The 21,211-nt window shown below is 50.8% G+C and overlaps 9 protein-coding genes across 9 annotated transcripts; 8 read left to right on the forward strand and 1 right to left on the reverse strand.

Annotated features, from left to right (window-relative positions):
• Positions 1-1,246: 1,246 nt before the first annotated feature.
• Positions 1,247-2,397, forward strand: K489DRAFT_25622 (uncharacterized protein). The gene is made up of 2 exons (XM_033600005.1): positions 1,247-1,515; positions 1,576-2,397. The coding sequence occupies exons 1-2, from the start codon at positions 1,371-1,373 to the stop codon at positions 2,274-2,276; spliced, it is 846 nt and encodes a 281-aa protein (XP_033464772.1). The 5' UTR covers positions 1,247-1,370; the 3' UTR covers positions 2,277-2,397.
• Positions 2,398-3,060: 663 nt separating this feature from the next.
• K489DRAFT_375873 (uncharacterized protein) lies at positions 3,061-4,869 on the forward strand. Its single transcript, XM_033603782.1, has 4 exons — positions 3,061-3,236; positions 3,301-3,469; positions 3,527-3,614; positions 3,674-4,869. The coding sequence occupies exons 1-4, from the start codon at positions 3,171-3,173 to the stop codon at positions 4,740-4,742; spliced, it is 1,392 nt and encodes a 463-aa protein (XP_033464773.1). The 5' UTR covers positions 3,061-3,170; the 3' UTR covers positions 4,743-4,869.
• Positions 4,870-5,922: 1,053 nt separating this feature from the next.
• On the forward strand, positions 5,923-6,555 carry K489DRAFT_311408 (uncharacterized protein; the record flags this gene model as incomplete). Its single annotated transcript, XM_033600776.1, has 1 exon — positions 5,923-6,555. The coding sequence occupies one exon, from the start codon at positions 5,923-5,925 to the stop codon at positions 6,553-6,555; it is 633 nt and encodes a 210-aa protein (XP_033464774.1).
• K489DRAFT_349347 (uncharacterized protein) lies at positions 6,219-8,921 on the reverse strand. The gene is made up of 3 exons (XM_033602395.1): positions 8,855-8,921; positions 8,703-8,801; positions 6,219-8,649 (listed from the first exon to the last, which is right to left on the reverse strand). Exons 1-3 carry the CDS (start codon positions 8,874-8,876, stop codon positions 6,689-6,691), a joined length of 2,082 nt encoding a protein of 693 aa, XP_033464775.1. The 5' UTR covers positions 8,877-8,921; the 3' UTR covers positions 6,219-6,688.
• A 300-nt stretch (positions 8,922-9,221) lies between these two features.
• Positions 9,222-10,826, forward strand: K489DRAFT_406397 (PIG-U-domain-containing protein; the record flags this gene model as incomplete). The annotated part of the gene is made up of 4 exons (XM_033607246.1): positions 9,222-9,381; positions 9,474-9,538; positions 9,601-10,504; positions 10,579-10,826. 4 exons carry the CDS (start codon positions 9,222-9,224, stop codon positions 10,824-10,826), a joined length of 1,377 nt encoding a protein of 458 aa, XP_033464776.1.
• A 309-nt stretch (positions 10,827-11,135) lies between these two features.
• On the forward strand, positions 11,136-11,838 carry K489DRAFT_25642 (uncharacterized protein). Its single transcript, XM_033600006.1, has one exon. It carries the CDS (start codon positions 11,444-11,446, stop codon positions 11,804-11,806), a length of 363 nt encoding a protein of 120 aa, XP_033464777.1. The 5' UTR covers positions 11,136-11,443; the 3' UTR covers positions 11,807-11,838.
• Positions 11,839-13,134: 1,296 nt separating this feature from the next.
• K489DRAFT_375880 (uncharacterized protein) lies at positions 13,135-15,405 on the forward strand. The gene is made up of 3 exons (XM_033603783.1): positions 13,135-13,748; positions 13,818-14,244; positions 14,303-15,405. The coding sequence occupies exons 1-3, from the start codon at positions 13,578-13,580 to the stop codon at positions 15,028-15,030; spliced, it is 1,326 nt and encodes a 441-aa protein (XP_033464778.1). The 5' UTR covers positions 13,135-13,577; the 3' UTR covers positions 15,031-15,405.
• Positions 15,406-15,657: 252 nt separating this feature from the next.
• On the forward strand, positions 15,658-16,828 carry K489DRAFT_375882 (acyl-CoA N-acyltransferase). Its single transcript, XM_033603784.1, has 2 exons — positions 15,658-16,193; positions 16,271-16,828. Exons 1-2 carry the CDS (start codon positions 15,892-15,894, stop codon positions 16,500-16,502), a joined length of 534 nt encoding a protein of 177 aa, XP_033464779.1. The 5' UTR covers positions 15,658-15,891; the 3' UTR covers positions 16,503-16,828.
• A 149-nt stretch (positions 16,829-16,977) lies between these two features.
• K489DRAFT_375884 (PIN domain-like protein) lies at positions 16,978-21,168 on the forward strand. The gene has a single exon (XM_033603785.1). The coding sequence runs from the start codon at positions 17,050-17,052 to the stop codon at positions 20,977-20,979; it is 3,930 nt and encodes a 1,309-aa protein (XP_033464780.1). The 5' UTR covers positions 16,978-17,049; the 3' UTR covers positions 20,980-21,168.
• Positions 21,169-21,211: the final 43 nt, after the last annotated feature.

Genomic DNA, 21,211 nt, shown 5'->3' on the forward strand with positions numbered 1-21,211 from the left:
CAGGCCAGAGCCTCTGAACCCTGCCTGGATGTTCTGAGGTGTGATTGATTCAAAGTATGCAGCTTTGAATGCATCCATAAAGGTGCTTTTGTTGATATGAAAGATATGGTTGCGGATCAGGTGCTGAGTCTGTTTTGAGAAGGCCTGCTTCAGAGGGCCAAAGCAGGCAACATCAAGAGGCTGGAGTATATGAGATGAGTGAGGAGGCATCCAGAGAAGGACAATATTGTTCTTCATGCAGAAAGAGGTGAACTCTAGTGTTGTATGGCTCCTATGATTGTCCAGGATCAACAATCTTTTGCTGCCAATAGTCTTCATTCTTGTATGATTTTCAAAGTGTTGGATCCATTGCAAGCCAATCTCATCACTTGTCCAGCCTTAAGGGCTTGCTGCAAACATCCATGTCTGAGGAAAGTCTTCTCCAAGCCATGAATAGTTGATAGTCTTGCCTTTGAAGATGAGGAGTGGTGGTATGGCTGAACCATCCGCACAGGCTCCTTGGATGACTGTGATCCATTCAGTGCCTGAAGGCTTGACTTGCTTTGGCCTACCAGTCCTTTCAAATGATGTGACTACTCTAGAAGTTGAGATCTGGCCTAATTGAAAGCCTGTCTTATCAAAGTTGTACATGTCTTGTGGTAAGATGCCATGCTTGTTGATAGTGTTCTTCACAAGCTCAAACCAAGCCTCAATCACTGCCGGAGTTTCATAGAGCCTTCTCTGGCATTCATAGGTCCTTCCAGATTTCATTATTAGCGAGGGATTGCGCTGAATGAACCTGCTAGGCCAATGCCGGCCAACTTCAGGTTTTCCCTTAGCTTTGCAGATGGAATTGGCTATAGATCGTATAATATCAAGGGTAGGAGATAGCCCTTGAGAATCCTGCTTCAATATGTCCTTAAGAAGGACGCCCTCCTCGATCAGAGTAAGACTGCTATTCTGTGGCATGTAGTCCTCTCTACTAGGCATTCCTTGCAATCTGCGACGTAGTGTTGATCTTGGGATATTGTACATTTTTGCAGCGGCTGACACGGAGTCAATAGCATCTGATTTGAGAGCTGATATTGCAAGGAGTATACTCCCTTCGTTTGAGCTCATTTGGACGCGTTTTGATGGAGCCATCACGCGTTGAAGTTGTTGTTGTGGTTAATACGGAAATTGGTGGCCACGCCCTGGGGGTGGCCACGCCCTGGTGCTTGGCGTTATAGGGTCCGAATCATCAGAAGTTCCGACCATCAGTGAAGTCAAAATGTTGGCCATCCAACAATAAAAGCCGGTGTTCAGCATCTCGTGGGTCGGAAGTCGTCACTTATCCCTTTGGATATAAGATGTGATGTTGCAACTACGGCCGCGTCATCTCCGCAACGCGCATGTCTTCCCACATGCAGTTGCATGCGGAGGACGCATACTTACACCACGCTGGCTTGGCCACAAAGATCGCCCTGTTCCTACTGGCGGCGCGACCACGACCATATCACGATGGCAGAGCAGTCTTGCAGGGAGGCCTAAAAAAGCGTGTAGGTATCTTGTCTGATGCGTTTGATACTTCACGGCTGACATATGAATGTTTTCAAGTGCTTCCGGAGCTATTAAACGTGTACCGAGCAGGGACTTATGCCACAGTCGCTGTTGGAATAGGTCGTGCATTCGCATGGCTGACCTTCATCGGCGTAGAGATCCTTGGTCTTCCAGCAGTCTTTTTCGCCGCAGACGTATCCAACTGGATGCTACCGCTCGTCCTAGTTGGAGGCCCGGTGCCCATGATCGTGACCAGTCTCGCTACAGGTCCCATGATTCATGATGTCACGATCAAATTGCCAGATTCTGCGCGTCGGTCTAAAGACGCATTGAAATCATTTGTGAAGAGGCTGCCGCCGGACACTGTTGTGCGCGCAAGCTATATGAGGTGGATGCCGTGGCCGCGATCGTCAGACATGAAGCTGCGCGACCTGCGACGCATTCAGCCTTCATGGAAACGCGGCATCGCCAATTTGGAGCATTTGCCCGGTTCGATGAAGGGGCAAAAGAAAAATCCTTTTTATTGGTTTGCTTACACCAATTGGGGAAAATACTACATCAATCGAGAACAAAGTAAAGACATGAGTGCATCGCCTGGAGTGTGGAATACGATCTGGAACCAGATACCTGAAGCAGACAGTAAAAGCGAACTGGAAGAAATTCAAAAAGCTGAGGCTAGCCCTGTCGCAATGGCCAATCGGCCAGCAAGACACGAAGCTAAGGCCTTTGCAGTGCCGCTGCCTTCAGTAAAGCGATGAACCACTTACGCCAATGGTTGTGCTGGCGTCCAAGCAGAATACAGCTTGACAGCAACGGCAGGACATGCTTTCTAGAGCTAAATGAGGACATCATTGTGAGCGAGAGATCATGGACACGGCTTCTGGCACACCTTCTCATTCTCGATGAAACACACTGCGTGCGCTACGTATATGCTCGTGACAGCCTTCGTCTCGCCAGCCCTTGTAAGGATTGAACTCGATCCGAGAGTAGCTGTGCGATCTAGTCCGCTACACAGAGCTTCAAGGTGAACCCGAGAAGCGTATGCGCACATTGCTTCGCTTCTCGATCAAGCATGTTGCAATCACGACCGCCGCCTAGCGCTAAGATGAATTGCTCCGGGTCCCGATGCAATGCAAAAGGGTGACTGCGATGCCCGTAACGCTTGGAAAAGGCACAGAGCTGAAGTGGAATTCGCACAAAACTGCAGTCGATTTCGGAAGTTGTCTCTGCGTATATGTACATTAGATTGTCCACGCAGAGCATTGTGCTTTTATGGAAATCACACGATTCCGCGTGCTCAATGTGTCTGAAGTGTCTGGAGGGCGCCGATCGTCACAAAATTATGAGACCGAGACCGAGCGTATCGCTTAGCAGTATGTCACAGGTCAAGTCGCCGTGTCCCTATTAACGCATGGTTGAAATGCGCACGCGACGTTCCAAAGCTTGCGCTGCCCGCTGAGCTTGCGGTCATGAGAGCCCCAGGCAGTGGATAAGGTTGCCAGAAAATGGTTCAAACTTCAGTAGTGCTCAAGCAGACATCTACATACTTTCAACTAAACACTACGATCACAGATCGAATTGAAAGGCCTAGAAATTCATTTTGCATAATACATCACACTAATAAACACACGAGAATCGACCATCCCCGCAGTATGTCACAGCAAGTGTCGCCAGCTGCAATTGTCGCCCGCTATTTGAAGGCCAATAACTATGATCTAGTAATTACAATTTGACTTTCGAAGTCATATTTCAGAAAACACTCTGCTAATTGGAATTCAAAAGACATTCAATGCATTCATCGAAGAGGCAGGGCTTTCCCCTGATGTTGGAAACGCTGAAGGTGGCGACCTGACGCTTGAGACGCTTCTCGAGGAGAAGAACAAGTTCGACATCGCTCTGCGATTCGAGAAGCTTGGGGTTGATGACGACAAACGAGGATGGACTAGACCAGGTGCGCGTACAGGATAAGCTGCCTATGAGCATCGCATCTGACGATAAAATCACGCAGCTCCTTCAACTGCCGATGTTGTGACAACACTTCCGTCAACCTCGAACATTTTATATGCTTGTGCGACTCAGCTTGCCGACAACAATGGGTAGATGAGCTCACAGTCTCTTGAAAGTGAGTTTTCAATTGCGCTGACCAGACCGTCAGTTCTACGCACCCGGTATTGTTAGCATCGACGGCCGATCGGAACCTGCATGTGCTCAACCTGCACACAAGAAAACTGGAACAGTCGACTTCATGCTCTCACGACTCACCGATTCTAAGTCATACTGAGTTCAAAGGCCATCTGCTGACCTCTTCCATGTCTGGTCAACTCCATCTGAGCAAGATCGGCGATGTGACATCTCAGCTTGATAAACGTCGAGATCACAACAAGTATATTATCAAGACGATTGTGTACCATGATGACAGCAGTGACTCGCTGGTAGCCACAGCAGGCTGGGACGGCAAAGTTGTCATATACAAGTCAAGTCCTTCAATTCCACCACGATTGGACGAGCCGTTTGCGACAATCTCACTGCCCACAAAGCCCGAGTCTATCGTATTCCTGCAACACCCTGACAACCAAAACCCTGTCCTACTTATCAGCCGTACTGATTCAACGTTCATCCACTACTATTCCGTTGAGGCCCAGCCGAGACTACTGGGAAAGCAGAACCTTGCGCCACATTCCAATGCCTGGATAGCATTCACCCCATCGAGCATTGAGCCATGTCCGACCGATCCAACGCTCCTTGCTGTTGGAACGTCAAGCCTTCCGCATATGAAGCTCATGATTGTCCGGGCCCTGTTCCCGCATTGGAACGAAGTTCAACCGGCCGAGATTGAGACTCAAGTACCATTGAGAACATCTCTGCTTGACGAAAATCCGGCTGCATTAACTCAGGCATCCCAAGCCCGGGCCGCACTCGCTGTAGCTGAGAGAGAAGCAGCCGCGATCCAGATCCATTGCTCAACTTTGGCACCACAGACTGCGTATTCGACGCCAGCTGTAGCTTGGCGGCCGGATGGCTCGGGAGTTTGGGTCAACGGAGATGACGGTGTCGTGAGAGGCATAGAAACGGTTTCGGGAAAGATCGTCGCCACACTACAAGGCCATGAGCCTGGTAGCAAGGTGCGGTGCTTGTGGGCTGGAAGTATCGAGGACGCTGGCCATCGAAAAGAATATCTCGTGAGTGGCGGCTTCGATCAAAAATTGATCATCTGGACCATTTGAGGGGTTTAAATTGTTCCTTGTTCGACATAGCTCCGCATTTGATCGAGTTGTGTTTTCCCGCTCTATACAACGTCAGTGCCCGATAACACGTGAATAGCAACGAATCGAGGAGAGTATCAACACGTGGCCCGATTTTCATCTTGATAACATGAGGTACCAATGATGTAATCCTGATGGATTCCCGCAAGATGGAGAGATCTTACTGAACAGAGATAACGGATGTGAGTCTGATGAAGTCAGGTCAGCGATCTGCCTGCACGCCTACGACGGGATGGTTGCCTACCAAATCGGTCACATTTCGATGCCTTTCGAATTCGGACCGTGCAAATGTGCGCATCTCCTCTCGTGTGCTTGAAGAAGGTGGGATTCCTGGTGGGTTCTTTAGCTAGTCTGTATGATGGAGATGTTTATCTCGTGCACGAACGTCGGATCGTGCGAACTATGCTTCGCCATAGACTGATGACTTTCTGGCGCTGAACAAACTTGAAGGTCACAGTCAGTCAGAATGTAGCCCATCAACTTGAAATACTAGGCTAGGCATGAACACACATGCTCGAGCGTGAGGACTGGCCCCTTGTCTCTCAGTGATCGACCAGAAAATATGGCAGCGCTTCGTCGGATAGTAGAATGCATGTCTTGAGGATTGATGGCGACGCACAATTAATCGAGTCAACGAAATGCCGTCTACTCAAAGATGCGGAAGCTTGCGATCAAGATGGCCCAGGTATTGATTTGAGTGTCAAGTTGATCGGTTCGACAAAGCGCTGCGTCACGAGCTTCAGACCGTGACGTCGTTCACGTTTGACAAGGCTTCTTCTGCGCGTGCGTGCCGCGTAGCGTCTTCCACAACGCGTACCCAATGTTAGTTAGCCACCAAGTCTCGGGATACCTAGGTAGAAGTACACTATTCTGAACGCGCATGCGAGTTTAATACAACAATACGATGTGAATTGACATGTTTACAGTCGCAAGCTAGTCGCACAATAGGATGACGGAGCAACTATCATCACCTCGTCAAGAAGGATCAGCCAATCCGAGTAGTGATGATCAGCGAGAGATTGTTACCAAACGGCGCAAGATAGCAGCCGATCCGAGTCTTCGTCGCTCGAAACAGGACATTGTCACAACGACTAATAAATTATCCAGCGATGAGTTCAAGTCAAGATTTCTACCACAATCAATGCTCCGATATCAATCAGATTCATCCAGTACTGAAACGTCCACCGAGAATACATATGTCATCGATTTCTCGTATGCTCTTGATCTCGCCGATCTGTCACTAGAGCGCTGTTTCAAGCTCGTAGAGTCTACCAGCCGATCCGATTACCATGCCAGCAGCCGTGGTTGGCGCCCAGGGCAGAAAAGAACAGAAATGAGACAGACGGAGCTCCGTTATCTCACCGTCAAGCGCAGATCCAACGCCGAAAATGATTCAACCGGTCAGAAGGACGAAGGATGTGAAGGGGACATGGATTTCCAAGGATTTCTGAGCTTCATGGTTACACATGAAGATGGGTTTGCAGTTATTTATGTCTATGAGATCCACCTCACTGAAAGTGCGAGAGGTAAAGGCCTCGGACAACATCTCTTCAGCATCGTAGAGAAGGTTGCGGAGCAGCTCGGGCCGGCCATCGAGAAGGTCATGTTGACCTGCTTTGTCGCGAATACTTCTGCAGTTCAGTTCTATCACAGACTCGGCTTCGATGTCGACGGTTCTTCGCCTCGGGCGCGCAAGATCCGTGGCAAGCTGATATCGCCCGATTACGTGATTTTGAGCAAGTTGATGAAGCAAGCCAACGACACTCGCACATAAATGGAGTCTTCGGCATGATACATTTAAATGAAACATGAGATTCTCTATCGTGTCCGCTCGTAACGCCCGCTCGCCCGGATGTAGCCTCCCAAACGCCAGATCGCAAATATCAGATGCATTCGTTGTCCGTTTTTCACTTCTTCGCCTTCTCTTTCTCCAGCTTTCTCCGCTTTGCTCGCAGCTTTTCAGCTTCATCATCCTTCTTTGCATTGGAGTAAGACATTTTTTCGTACATCTTGCGCTTTCGTCGAGACGTCATCATCTTACGTCGCTCGATGTCTTCGGCGGCCTCGCGTTCAGCACGTGTGCGTTTGGCCTGGATGGCCTGCTTGGCTGCCTTCTTCGCGTCAGCGGGTTTTGTGATCTTTGGAGCAAGGCCTCGGGCTTCGGCCTCAAGTTCTGCTTGATGTTTGCGTGCAGCGACAGTGTCATCATCCGAGTCCTGTTCATCACCGGAGAGCCCATCCCAATCATCCCCTGCAGCAGGCGCACCTTCCTCATCCGAGTCCTCATCCGAGTCAGCTAATTGAACATCCATTCCTCCGTCTTCGTCGTCTTCATCATCTTCAAGCTCGTCTGCAAGGCTGTGTGTACCGTTGACTGCACCGTCTGTCTCAATATCGTCCTCCTCGTCTTCTTCCTCGTCTTCATCTTCATCGTTCGAGAATTGTTCATCCTCGGCCTCTGCAGCGGTCTCTTGCTCGGCCAAAGGTTTCGTTGGATCATACTCTCCCTTCTTTGGCTTAACCCAAGGACTTAAATGAGGTGGCAGTGTTGCCCCAGCCGCGTAAAGGTCAGTTCGCTGCAGTTGTCCAGCGTTTATCGAGTCCCACACCCACTGCGGCTGGATATAAATCCTGCCAGGTATCCGCTCATTTGATCGCCTCACTGCCGCACTATCGTCAACGCCGTCATCAAGGTAACCGTCCTCGCCATCGGTCGCTGGGGGTGATGGCAAAGGCAGATCTGGCCTGTCTACAATCTGGTGGGTGATACGCTGGTCGCTTTCAGAGCAGTATGAGCCAGCCTCGCCGAGCAGACTGTCCCAGCCTACTCGCTTGCAGCCGAATGCTTTGAGTATAAACTCGAGCGGATGACGGGGAGTCTCACGCGACAAGAAGAAGGTGAAGGATTCAAAAAGCTGTGCTGCAGTGGCAGCATCGGCGGTTCGTGATGGCTGAGGTAGACTGTCGGCAGTGGGATCGATGGAGGCAAATTGGTCCAGAGCAGTGGTATTAGACTCGGCATGCTCTGTGCTTTGGGAAGTCTCATTGTCGTTTTGTCCTGTTGAACTTTTGCTCGTAGCTTCTGCTGGGAGCGAGGCCAGCTTGTCTGCGACTGCTTGAGCCTTCTCGTTGACTTCCGCATCATGAAGCTGCTCGTTCTGCTCCTCCTCCTCAGCTCCATTGACACCTTCGAGTTGGAATGCTCCAAGTTCAGCGCCATCCTCCTCGCGTCTTGAATCAAATTTGGGCGGGTAAACGAGTCCAATGCCGGTGTACAGTCTGTAATTGACGAATCCCAATAAAGTGGTGTAGAACTCAATGAAGGTGGCCATGATGCGATAGTCGACATCACCAGCTGCACGTTGCACGAATTTGTATGGCACCAGCCATAAAATTTCTTGTCCTTGGATAGTCGCTGAGTAGTAGATTCCCTTGATTGACAGGAAAGACTTGCGCAAGCTGTGCGTGCGGATCAGATAATGCTCGAACTCCATGGTCAAGCGTTGGCACTTCGCGATGATCTTCGGCGGAACGTTCTCCGTGCTCGGAAGGTTCGCAAACAAGAAGAGCATGGAAAGTGCATCATCAAGATCTCGTAGCGCATCAACGAAGGTAGGGTATCTTTCTTTAATGATGTGGTCCAGTTTCATGCGCGGTGTCAAATTGCGCTCTAATCTTGCGGCATCGCTGACCTCATTCCTGCCAAGAGCTTTTGCGATCTTTTTGGCGAGTGCCTTTTGGTCACGGAATTTGTTGAGGAGGGGCTCATGGAGAAGGTATTGGATATCTTTGGTGTAGTAGAAAGTGGTGCTCGGCGTAGAGGATTTGGAGGCCCGCTTTTTCGATCGCGGCTCACGTGGGTAGATTCCTAAGCGCACAGAATGAGCGGAGAACCTCGAGTATGTTCTTGACAGTCCTAACCTTTGAAGATACATATTCTGCGAAAGTCTGGGAGAGAAATCTGCAGTTTGCGCACGGCTTGTGAACGAGTGATGTAGTTTTTGGCGGCGCCAGTCGTGCCTGTTTGCCAGTCAGTGGGAGGTCCGTTCTCGCTACTTACTTCAAATACATACCTCTCTTCTTGATCTTCGCCATGTTGAATTGTTAAGAAGTCTGCGCGACAGACTGAGTTGTGATCGCAGATGCTTGCGAGCTTGGTATCTTGCGATGCTGCTCAGAAAAAAGTCCGCCAGACGCCAAGATTTCGCGCAGATCCCTAGTAGGCTAGCTTGAGCCCTAGATTTGCCGCAGCACTCCACTGCATTGGTACGGAATGCCACAGTGATGCGACAGTTGAATGCGGCGAGCTCGGGGGTGAGACTGTGAACCACGATGAACATTAGTAGCAACATCCTGAGATCGTGTCCAAAATTTGAAGACCAGATGGAGCTGTTGTTCGTAACGATGCCATGAATATCTTCCACGATCACAACCCATACCATGGAGAGCTTGCGGCAGGTCTACCATGACCATCCTCGCAGAGTACTCTTCTTCGCTGCAGCGACACTCCGCATCTCGCTTGCTATAGCGTTTCCTGCCCTGCCGGATCTTTTAACTGGCCGGGTGGAAATATCCTCGCCGGTAAACAGCTTCAAACGATGTATGTGGTAATGGGTCAGGAGCCCTGGAGATGATGCTCCGATGGAATGATCCTTCGTGCTACATCAACGGACAGACGCTAAGATGGCGCAGTACAGGAAGGTCTTTTCCTTTACGATCGCGGTCTTGACCCGTACGATGGCGGCATATTTCACCAGGTATAAGTTTCCCTACACGGGCTTGCACAGAAATTCACATACGATACTGAACAGATTCACAGGCGCCCTTGTTTCTCCCCTTGTTCTCTCTATTGCCGTCGTCGTCTTCATGGCTAGGTCAGCTTTTGACGATCATCATTTACACTCTGGTGGACATAGTCTCGGCGAATAGTCTATTCCAGATTGTCCAAGCCGAAGCTGCCGTCAGATCGACAACGTTTTTGTCCCCGAGAGTTGCAAGGAGATGGCAAGCTGCATCAGTTTCCGCGGTCTATCTGTTCAACCCCTTTACAGTCCTGGCCTGTCTGGGGCGGCCGACAACCGTCTTCACGAACTCGTTCACACTCATCAGCATAAACCATGCATGTCGCGGCAACATCGCCACGACAGCTTTTGCCTTAGCTCTGGCGAGCTTCATCAGTCTTCATCCATTACTATTACTGCCTCCAGTGGCAATGCTTTGCTATGACGGATATTGCCAAAAGGTTCTTTTTTCTCAGGCGCCAGCAAGAGGCGATGGGAATGCACCACCTGCAGGATCAGGCAAAGTTACATTCGACCGCCGAAGCCTTCCTCCGTTGTTGCCGTTCCTCCTCATTCTGACAATGGTGTTTGGCTCCATCCTGGCCATGCTGCTCGGGCTTTCGCGCCTGTTTCTCCCGTCATGGAACTTTGTACCTGCGGTTTTCATGACCCCTCTGACGCTGCCCGACTTGACCCCCAACCCAGGCCTTTGGTGGTACTTTTTCATTGAGATGTTCGATGCATTCCGAGAATTCTTCCTGGGCGTATTCTGGCTTCACATGTTATCGTATAGCGTTCCATTCGCCTTGCGGTTCCGTCGTCAGCCACTCGCTGGCGTGTTGCTGATGACAGGGGTCATTGCTGTCTTCCAGCCGTACGCAAACGCCGGCGATGTGGGTGCATGGCTGAGCGCTCTTTGCCTACTAGGCCATGTTTTCGAACGTAAGTCAAATCCGTTGGCGATCTGCGACAGCCTTCGACTTCAACTTTGCCTACATACTGATCGTCCCTCCTAGTCACCTCGACTTACCGATACAGCTTTCCAGCTCTTGCAGCATTGCTCTACGCCACCTTGCTCGGACCAGCCTTCCACCATCTCTGGATCTACGCTGGCTCTGGGAATGCCAATTTCTTCTATGCCATCACATTGGTCTGGAATTTGGCATTGTTGATCTTGCTGACTGATACTATATATGCCGTGCTACGCGATGAGTGGGAGTTAGATCGCCCTGAGGGCAAGGGAAAGGAAGTGCGCCAGATGTAATAAACAACTGCACTTTCAGCTTTACAACATGTGGATAAGTGATTTGCTTTGAGCTCAGACGTGGTGAAGAAGGCTGCAGCACAGTCATTGAAAAGCTATTCAAATGCATCAGAGCGACAACAGTCAGAACATACGCAAAGCATTCACTTACGGCCTTCTTGCTCGTAAGGACCAGTCCCACATTTCGGTTATTAGAAATCAAAATTTGCGTATTTCCTGGAGCTCGCCGGGCGGTCAAAGGAGTTGCTCCACATGTGCGCAGGGTGCCTCGTTTCCATGACGATGTTGCAAGTCAATTCTGCTGTAACGCAGTCCATTTTCGGAAACGAATCTACGTGCGACCTGACCAGCATCTCAACCACCACGAGGAGGCTGGTTCTACCAATGAGACATAGACGAACGTCGGAGGCCGGCAGAACACGAGTGAAATGGACATACAAGTTATCCTGCACCGGATCGCTTGACGGAGGCGCACAGTGGTGTGACTGCATGTCTGAACATACGCCATTTTGCTAAAGGCCGGACTTATTGTGGGCTCAACGGCTATGTGGTGGTTTCGAATTCTTGTTTAGAGTAGTAGCCCGCTCACGTGGAGCGCATGAACCACTGAACCACCCATGTTGCGTGTTCAGTACCAACTACCAATGTCAGGGCAGAGTATCCGGGAAGCCCTCTCGGCTAGAACAGTGACACATTTATCCAGGCATTTCTTGGTGATAGAAGAATCAGGGAATGCCGTAGAAGTGCGGTGGATTCCCGATGTGTATGGTCGTGAAGAAGTCCGAGGGTTTGTGCGTGATTTCTACTTGAAAAACGCCCACACTCAACCCACCTTACCCGATTCTACTTATGTCGCATGGTTACCGGCGCCCCGCGGTACGAGTTACATCGCTGGGGTGGTCAGTGACGATTTGCAGAACAGCTCAAGTTCAGCCTGGTGGCGTCGTAAGCGTTCTTGTCTATATTGCCGATGGGTGTAGGTGGTGCTTCAACAAGCACCATTGACCAGGAGAGCACAAAATCGGAGAGTCCGCCGGTTCGTAGCCTCCTGAAGAAGAACAATTTGGTCCAAGACTCGCCATAATTCTTATTATTACTTCTCGGCAGGCACAGTCCAGACTCGTTCCTCAAACTCGGCCCAGACTATTGTGGTACTGGGGAATCACCCGCCAGGGCAAGGAGGTCTTCGGAAGAGCAGGCGTTGATCAGTGCGCAGCCCACTAGAAGGAGAAAATTTCCACGTGGAAGTGCGCGGATCGCCTGTTTCGAAACCGATGGCCGCGATAGCCACGCGAGGAACAACCATCGTGGAAGTGTATGGCCGATCCGCCGAATACCAAAACCTTCAGGGCAGTTGAGTAGTCAGAGAGTGAGAACTTGGAATCGCGCAGCTACCTAGGTATCCTAGACGCATGATTGTGAAATCTCGATGCAACCGAAGCATGCCCAGGTGCCCAGGTGATGTTTCGTTTTGTCCCAGCTCATCTGCGGGGCGTGCATTGCCTCTCGTCAATGTAGAGAACCATCATCGGACAGCACATGGGCAATGTCGTTATGCACTGCTCTGCAGTATCCACAAATTGTGCAGAGGAGAATCTCCTTTCACTCTTGGCATGCACCGTGTGCATATGGCTGGCATAGCTTGGGGAACTCTTGGAACACTTCCCACATTGCCTCGCACTCTCACTTGGCACATTCCCGATCTTAGCATTTCGTCTCTATTTAGTGTCATGGCAAGTTTAGTGTTGTCCTGAACTAGCTCGGAGCGCTGAGGAAGAGACCGGTCAAATGGCCGCTAACAATATCTCAAAAGACAATTCCTGGTAGAGGGAAATTGTGTCTTCACATTTCGAATTATATCTTACGGCATCACTTAATTGGAGTAGTTCGACGCTGCCGGACAGGAGTTAAGACGCGGATTGGGTGGTTGAATCTCTGCAAAGCTGTGAGAGACCGCAACCTTGGAGTCTACATTGGATTTCCTGGGCGACGGTGACGACAGTGGTGAGAGAAGGGATGACAATGACCAACCAGAAGTCCTTCTCCATTGTGCATTACTTTGCTATGTGTAATAATGCAATCGCTCTAGCGAGAGATGATGGGTAGATTGTATACTTCTGGAACCTGATGGCTCCACACTACCACAACTACCAGGCAAGCAAGCCCGTGGCTTTTCGCATGTGCATCGGCGCTGCACCACGTCGAATCCGGCCAAAAGCCAGTTCCCCTTCTACCATCGGACCTTTCGTTCGCCTAGAAGCCCGCCTCCACGCCCTCAATTACTTCCCCGACTTTCCGATTGTCAATTGCTGCGTCGGAGGCCTCCGCACCATGTTCATACACCACCACCACTACACCATCCTCGTTCCCGCTCCCAACACGCTCGCTCGCCCCGACGCCGCCGTCTGCATCTACCTCAATTTGCGTGCACGGCCATGGGAGCAGGAGATACAGGATGCCCGGCACTGGTTCTCCATGGCTCCTGGCGAGCCCATCGACAGCCACGATCCCTAAATGGTTGTCGTAATCGTCCATGTTTTTGCTCAAGCCGTGGCGTCGTCCTTTTCTCGAACCTTTCGTGGGCTCTGTCGGTCGACTCGTCTATTGTTCCTCTCAAACTAATGATCGACTCGTCTCATCTAAATAAGCGAGTATTCCACGTGGATTAGAAAGTTAATCGCACGTAATTCTCCTCCTCATCACCCTCTCAAACACGCTGGTCACCACTTCGGTGTGCACAAAGCCTTCACCATGGTCCACTCTTTGCTTTATACACGGCCATCTCATGTCTCACAGGACGCATTGTCCCGTCTGTCCAGCCAAGACTCTTGCGATGAGTCCGTCAAGTCGAACATCGGCTGTTCTCGAGGTGTCCCCGATGCGTTGTCCTTTGATCGAATCGTTTCCGGAGGCACTTGTCCAGTATGTTGCCTCGCGATGCTTGTCTGCTGGGTTGCATTGGATGTTGGTCTTTGACTGACCTTATCATAGCCAGTCACAGTGCGGGATATGTTGAACTACATGAAATACATCGAGCACTCGGAGGAAAACCTTCAGTTCTATCTCTGGTTCAAATCCTATGAAACTCGCTTCGACCAACTAAGCAGTAGCGAAAAAGTCTTGGTTCCAGAGTGGACGCGATCTCAATTGGATGCCGATGCCCACGCTGCTCGGAAGTCCAAAGCGTCTAATCCCATTGCGACGTTCGTCAAGGATGCATTCGACGCAGAGACCCCACCGACAGTGTCTGTCCAGCGTTTCGACCCATTCAATACACCACCGAAGCCGAGTTCATTCACGGATGAGGCCAAAGAAGTCGACTCGGACTCTAACACTTCTTTGTCAACCGACGCACGGAGCGATGTGAAGCTGAACGCGAAACAAGCGTTCGACGATGCTGAAATGCATTGGCAGCCATGTACGAGGAGCCTGAGTAATGCCTCCACTCCTGGGTCATTGTTACTAACGGATACTAGTCTCTACGCAACCATTCCGAGACGAGATTACGAGAATAATCGGCACGTATCTTGCTGAGGGCAGCCCCAGAGAACTGAACATCTCTTCACGAGAGCGACGAGCGGCAATGCACGCCTTACAGCACACAACGCACCCATCTGCGCTGAAACAGATTGCATCGACTGTTGAATACTCGCTCCGGAAGCAAGCACACCCCAACTTCATTCGGTGGACAATCGGTAACGCTAACCGACCGCGAGTTCTCTTCGCACGCGGTCTAGGCATCGCCCTCATCACCTTGGCCCTCATCGCAAATATCATTCTCACCCTTAGCAGCGCTCCTCGAGCATGGCGAGTCTTGCCTCTCGTCGGCTGGCTTCTCGGGATTTCGACTCTTGTCGCTGCTATCAAGGGCATGTGTGTCGTGTTGCACGGCCTCCACCATCGAAATCTCCGGCCGTGGGAATTGTTCTCTGACGACGATGAGTCGTGTGCAGACGAAGACTTTATCACGCCCAAATGCGTCCTCTCGGGTAGCAGGGAGTCAAGCGAATCAGCACCATGGATCGCGCAATACGAGAAACGTAACATCATCCGCAAGATTTTCGATCGTCAGACCTGGATCCAGGAGCCTGCACTCCGTCAGATCCAAGACACCATCTTCCTTCAATCCATCCTTGGTGGTCTCGCAATCGGGGGCGTCGCCGTTGGCATCTTTTGTGCGCTTCCGTCGGGCAACTTTTTCTAGAGATGCATCGCGCTACATTGAACACAAGTCGACCACGCCGCTAGGTCTGGGTTGACGGCTATTCAGATTGACGAATTCTGACGACCGTTCCATGTCAATACGTTCTTTGTTCGATTTGTACAGTTATACGAACGAAACGAATTTCTTTTAGGATCGATTCTTGGGCACATGAGGAGGCAGCATTTTTTGAATATTCGATTGGGAAAACGTCCACGCATGGACACATTTTTTGTTTTGTTGTGATTCGGGCGTATGGCCGTGGAACCTACATTCAGGGCGATCGCCATTTACGACTCAAAGGTTTCGGTGGTTTTGTTTTGCGATCATATTTTATTACTACTTTTACCTGCTATGCAAAATGGTTTTCATCGTCAAGTTTTCCCATGCCCCAGTCAAATGACATTGCCCACTGGCTGGCTTGATGATGATGATGATGATGAGTGTGCCCCGCATCGGAGCAGTTGAGGGCTGTTTGCTCGGGCGTTGCAAAGCTCAGTCGCGGCTGGGATAAGGATTCTGTGACTTCGAGATCCGTATTTGTGCTGTAGACTGCAGTGTAGAGTGCAGAACATCACCATTCATATCAAACAGCTTGGATTTTTTTTCCCGGCATGGCTTATGTGAAAGCGGGCGGAGATCCGTCTATAAATAATCAAATGGTCTTGCGAGTCGGCTGGACTGTCATGAATACGTTCAACTACGCCGCCAATCAGTAGTCACTACCAACCAACGCCACTTATATGATACATCTAGCTACATTGCCTCAGCCAAACTACTTAGACCAACCCTTTCGCTCGATACGACACTATTGTTTAAGGAGACTGCTATCGTCTTCCGATAAACACGCTCGATCACTTCGACATGGCCACAGCCGGAAGCTCGAACTCTGAGGAGCCACTTTTCTCTCCAAGCCTTATATCGCCAGAAGTCACAGAGCTTCTACCACAAGAGTACTCGATTCGACCGCTGCAGCGCTCCGATTACGAGCTCGGCTTCCTCGATGTCTTACGGGTACTGACTCAGGTCGGCGACATCTCCAAACCTGAATTCGAGGCACGATTCGATGAGATGAAGGCTGGAGCAGGCGGATACCATGTTCTTGTCATTCTCAATGGCGAGCGAAAAATAGTCGGCACAGGAGCTCTGATTGTGGAACGGAAGTTGTGAGTGCCTCATGCGCGCATCAGACCTACAAAAATGATTCATGCCTGTGTGCATCATCACTAACCGGGCACCGCAGCATCCACAAATTGGGACTTGTCGGACACATCGAGGACATCGCTGTCGCAAAGGATCAGCAAGGCAAGAAGCTTGGATTGCGTATCATTCAGGCATTGGACTATGCCGCGGAGAAGATTGGCTGTTACAAGACCATACTTGACTGCAGCGAGGCAAACGAGGGTTTCTACGTGAAGTGTGGCTTCAAAAGAGCTGGATTGGAGATGGCACATTACTATCAGAAATCATCATGAAAGACATAGAAGGATCTTGCAAAGGGTCATGGAATGTTCCGGCCTAGGGGAGCAAACACACACACTTCTAAAGAGTCGCGATGCAATACGGATTTCGCTGAGGGCAGTATTACCTGATGGCTGGGTCAGAGGAGGCTCAACGAAATACAACAGGCGGCGAACATCATTAATGGCATGACAACACGCGGTGCCGTGTAGTATGCCAGGAATAAGTGCTGCAGTGCATTGGGTTTAGAATAGAAGCATCGGCACACTCGTAGACGTGCAGCGATGTTTGCGATCAGTAACTCCATTTTCCAATCGAGATGTGCATTGATCGAAGGCTCGTCCCTGTCGCGCCTCGGCGTGCCATCACCATTTGTCGAGTCCCACGTGAGCGCGCGTCTGAAGCAAGTTGCATGACGTAATTGTGGAGATGCTGCCTATGGTGAGGCAGATTTCGGTGTTTCACTGACAAGTCCTTATCGGCTCGAAAGATTTTGTTGTCGACCATCATCTTTGGGGCACAAGATCTTGACATGTTGATTACTCTGTCGCGAAGGTTGACATGGGTGTCACCGGCCTATGGCAGATCGTACAGCCCTGTGCCCGACCGATCAAGATCGAAACGCTGAACCGCAAACGTTTGGCAGTGGACGCGAGTATCTGGATCTATCAATTCCTCAAAGCCGTCCGAGATAAGGAAGGAAACGCATTACGCAACAGTCATGTCGTCGGTTTCTTTCGCCGTATTTGCAAACTTCTCTTCTTCGGCATCAAACCCGTCTTCGTCTTTGATGGGGGTGCACCAGCACTCAAGCGCCAGACTATCAGCGCTCGCAAGTCGCGACGCGAGGGAAGACGAGAGGATGCTGTCCGAACGGCTGGCAAGTTGCTCGCCGTGCAGATGCAGCGACGCGCGGAAGAGGATGAGGCACGGAGAAAAGCAAGAAATCGATCACGAGAGGAAGAGACGGAGGAGGCAGTGCCGGACGAAAATCTCGTATATGCGGAAGAGGTGTACATGACACAACAAGAGCGTCAGCAGAACAGGAAATTCCGCAAGAAGGATGCGTACCATCTGCCAGATCTAGATGTTTCAGTGTCGGATATGGGCGGTCCGAATGATCCCAGAATCATGTCATTAGAGGACTTGCAGGCGTATGCTCGGCAATTTGACACTGGCGAAGATATCAATGTCTACGACTTCTCCAAAATTGACTACGACAGTGCATTTTTCACGTCATTACCGGCATCTGATCGGTACAACATCCTCAACGCAGCGCGCCTGCGATCTCGACTGCGTATGGGTCATTCCAAAGAGCAATTAGAAAGCATGTTTCCAGATCGCATGGCGTTCTCAAAATTTCAGATTGAGCGAGTCACCGAGAGAAATGAGCTCACGCAAAGATTGATGCACCTCAATGGATATGAAGATGCTACATTTGGTGCAAATGGGTCCGGAAGGGTCGCAGGTGAGAAAGGAAGAGAATATGTGCTGATCAAGAACGACGGAGTAGAGGGCGGCTGGGCGCTTGGCGTCATCAGCGATGAAGGCAAAGCCGATAAGCCGATCGACGTCGACGCACCCGATGCACTGGCGATGAAGAAGGAGGAGCTGGAAGTGGACGAGGACGAAGACTTCGAGGACATTCCAATCGAAGGTCTCAACCGACTGCCGAAAATTTCTGCACAAGCTAAGCCCATCGATCCCATGACGAAGCAAAGGAAAGCTTTTTACCGCGAGCGAAAGTTAGGAGTGTCTAGGAAACCCAAGAGAGCAAAGCCTCAAGCGGACGGGAACTCGTTGTTTGTTCAGGAAAGCGACCAGGATGAGGCAGAAAAGGAGCAGGCATCTGCAGCAGATGATCTGTCCGCGGACGACAATGACACTGCGGACGAGGATGAAGAGCTGCAACGAGCTCTCGCCATGTCGTTAGAGCGAGAAAAGACAGAGAGCCCGGCTCGATCAGTGGACGAAGAAGATAATTCTGATGTGCAAGAGGTCTTCCACCAATCGGCAGCGTTAGAGCAGAAGCCGCTACCGAGCGGCAGTGGCAGAAGCATCGCCAACATTGTCAATCGACGTGCATACGCGGCTGCGCCCGAAAGTCGCGAGGTTACATCCTTTGGAGTACCCGTTCCAAAGCCCGACGAAAGTGATGAAGATGAGGCCATGGACTTGCAGGCCGCGCTCGCAGAGAGCCGACGAACGAAGCGTAAACCGAGCCCAATTCGCCGTGAGATGAAACCCCCAAAGCATGTTGATACTGCGAAAGATCTCGCCAAGAAGGCTGGGTTTAGTGGTCCTTTGCCTTTCGAGAAGCTTGACCTTGGATCGTCACTCCTCGGCAAGAAGAAAATGCAAGAGCGGTCGGAGGAAGCCGCTGGTGGGTTTGTCAATCCAGAGCTGGCAAAAAAGGAGGCGAAAAAAGCTGAGCCACTTCCTCCTTGGTTCGAGGGTGACATCGAAAAGGACATCAATGCGCAGAAAGCATTGGAGAAAGAAGACCGACAAAAGGCAAAGGAGTCCAGGAGACAATTCGTGTTTCAGGAACGAGGGCCGGAGACTTTGCGACGCCTCAATTCGACAGAAGTCATCGACTTGGAGCAGGATGAGCCAGCAAAGTCGTTTGCACGTGGAGAGCTGATCGATCTGGAAGCGGACGAATCGATGACATACAATGCTGTGTCATCCTCGGCTCCTCGAGAGCAGACGGTTGATTTTGTAGAGGACGGTCGTGTTGCAACACCAGAACCAAGCAAGGTATTGTCTGAAAGTGGAACTTCAGATCTTGCAGTTGCCAATCCTGCTGATAAATTCGAGAATGATGCTTCGACTACGGAGAATCGTGGTGAATTGCAGGATGCGAGCTTCGAGGCTCGTTCGAATCAACCAAACGAGGATGACGAACAAATGTTAGATTGGAGCGAAAGCGAATCAGGACGCTCAGTCACTCGAACAGAAGCATTGTCGCCTAAAGTAGCTGGCGAGGGTCCGATGAATGATGGTACATCTCACCAGACTGGCGCTCAGGAAACCGTGCAAAAGGTATTGGAGCGCACTTCGATGTCACCACGTTCTCCATCTCCCGAATTTGAGGAGGTCACTATCCCAGACGCACCCTTGCAACGAAAGGATGCGGAAGTGGAGACAGACCCAGGGCCATCCACTATGGTCGACTCGAATCAAGAAAGTCTGGCGCTTTACCCGGACGACGATGAGTTTGATGATTTCTCCGATCCAGAAGAACTCGAAATGCTCAAAGCTTTGACCATGGAGGCTGAAGAGCACGCCAGATTTGCAAGCAGCCTAAACAACAAAAGCCAGACCCAAAATATTCAGGAGTACGAGCAAGAGTTGAGACAGTTGCGGAGCCAGCAGAAAAAGGACCGCCGTGATGCTGACGAGGTTACGCATGTGATGATCACGGAATGCCAACAGCTACTCTCTTTATTCGGTTTGCCATATGTGACAGCACCGATGGAAGCCGAAGCCCAATGTGCAGAACTTGTGCGTCTCGGTCTGGTCGATGGTATTGTAACAGACGACTCCGATTGCTTCCTCTTCGGAGGAACCCGAATCTACAAGAACATGTTCAATCAGGCGAAATATGTCGAGTGCTATCTCAGCTCGGATCTTGAAAAGGAGTTTGATTTGACACGAGACAAGATGATCGCGGTCGCTCAGCTACTCGGCTCAGACTACACAGAAGGCTTGAACGGCGTTGGACCCGTCACTGCGCTGGAGATCATCAGTGAATTCCAGAATTTGGAGAAATTCAGAGACTGGTTTATCGGCGTTCAAATGAATCAAGTCACCAAGAGCGACGACGCTGGGAACTCGTTCCGCCTCAAATTCCGTCGTAACGCTTCAAAGATCTTTCTGCCTACAGCTTTCCCAGATCCTCGAGTCGACCTCGCGTACGTGGAACCCGAAGTCGACTCTGATCCACAGCCTTTCCAATGGGGTGTACCCGACCTGGATGCCTTACGATCGTACCTCATGGCGACAATCGGCTGGAGTCAAGAGCGCACTGATGAGATCCTCTTGCCTGTCATCAAAGATATGAACCGTCGTATGGACGAAGGCACACAAGCCAACATCACCGCTTTCTTCGACGGGACTGTGGGTGTCGGCGCTGCCGCCCACGCCAACGGTGCTCGTGGGGAAGGCTTCGCGCCGAGGAAACGGGCTGACGGTAGCAAGAGGATGGGTTCGGCGCTGAAGAGAATGGCGGACCGTGCGCGAACGAAGCAGGGAGGATCGACGGCCGACGATGTGACCGGGGAAATTCCAGAGCAATCGAATGTGGCGTCGAGTGCGAAGGCAGCGGCGCCGAAAGCTGGTAAGCGGAGGAAGGAGTCCGCTCGTGCGAACGTTGCGCCAGACGAGCAATCTGGCTCTGACGACGACGACGACGCAAGCTACAATGAGACGTCGCAGCGGCAGCAACCAGCGAAGAAGCGTACCAGGACTAGCAGGGCGAAGAAGTGATGTGGAAGATATATATTGGATCCAGCATAGTGGATCAGGCTTCTTGTCGACTCCATACGTACCACAGCATGTCAATGATTAACTTTACATGTACCTATGAAATATGACCATGACATCACTCCAAGACCGATTGTACGGGGCATCGCTTCGTAAAATATTAGGGGGATTAACAAGCAGAGGATATCAACATCAAACATTTTTCTCATTACCTTTCGGGAGTGATAGACCACAT

This window comes from Dissoconium aciculare, assembly GCF_010015565.1.
Source record: "Dissoconium aciculare CBS 342.82 unplaced genomic scaffold K489scaffold_1, whole genome shotgun sequence".
Lineage (NCBI taxonomy): Eukaryota > Fungi > Ascomycota > Dothideomycetes > Mycosphaerellales > Dissoconiaceae > Dissoconium > Dissoconium aciculare.

Bases quoted from the DNA above. Each gene is read 5' to 3' on its own strand.
- K489DRAFT_25622 (XM_033600005.1), top strand. From the start codon at position 1,371: ATGTCTTCCCACATGCAGTTGCATGCGGAGGACGCATACTTACACCAC. The intron at 1,516-1,575 runs GTGTAGGTATCT...AATGTTTTCAAG, and splicing joins GCAGGGAGGCCTAAAAAAGC to TGCTTCCGGAGCTATTAAAC.
- K489DRAFT_375873 (XM_033603782.1), top strand. From the start codon at position 3,171: ATGTCACAGCAAGTGTCGCCAGCTGCAATTGTCGCCCGCTATTTGAAG. The intron at 3,237-3,300 runs GTAATTACAATT...GGAATTCAAAAG, and splicing joins AGGCCAATAACTATGATCTA to ACATTCAATGCATTCATCGA. The intron at 3,470-3,526 runs GTGCGCGTACAG...AAAATCACGCAG, and splicing joins ACGAGGATGGACTAGACCAG to CTCCTTCAACTGCCGATGTT.
- K489DRAFT_349347 (XM_033602395.1), bottom strand. From the start codon at position 8,876: ATGGCGAAGATCAAGAAGAGAG. The intron at 8,802-8,854 runs GTATGTATTTGA...ACTGGCAAACAG, and splicing joins GGCGAAGATCAAGAAGAGAG to GCACGACTGGCGCCGCCAAA. The intron at 8,650-8,702 runs GTTAGGACTGTC...CTGTGCGCTTAG, and splicing joins CAGAATATGTATCTTCAAAG to GAATCTACCCACGTGAGCCG.
- K489DRAFT_25642 (XM_033600006.1), top strand. From the start codon at position 11,444: ATGTTGCGTGTTCAGTACCAACTACCAATGTCAGGGCAGAGTATCCGG.
- K489DRAFT_375880 (XM_033603783.1), top strand. From the start codon at position 13,578: ATGGTCCACTCTTTGCTTTATACACGGCCATCTCATGTCTCACAGGAC. The intron at 13,749-13,817 runs GTATGTTGCCTC...ACCTTATCATAG, and splicing joins TTTCCGGAGGCACTTGTCCA to CCAGTCACAGTGCGGGATAT. The intron at 14,245-14,302 runs GTACGAGGAGCC...AACGGATACTAG, and splicing joins TGAAATGCATTGGCAGCCAT to TCTCTACGCAACCATTCCGA.
- K489DRAFT_375882 (XM_033603784.1), top strand. From the start codon at position 15,892: ATGGCCACAGCCGGAAGCTCGAACTCTGAGGAGCCACTTTTCTCTCCA. The intron at 16,194-16,270 runs GTGAGTGCCTCA...CGGGCACCGCAG, and splicing joins CTGATTGTGGAACGGAAGTT to CATCCACAAATTGGGACTTG.
- K489DRAFT_375884 (XM_033603785.1), top strand. From the start codon at position 17,050: ATGGGTGTCACCGGCCTATGGCAGATCGTACAGCCCTGTGCCCGACCG.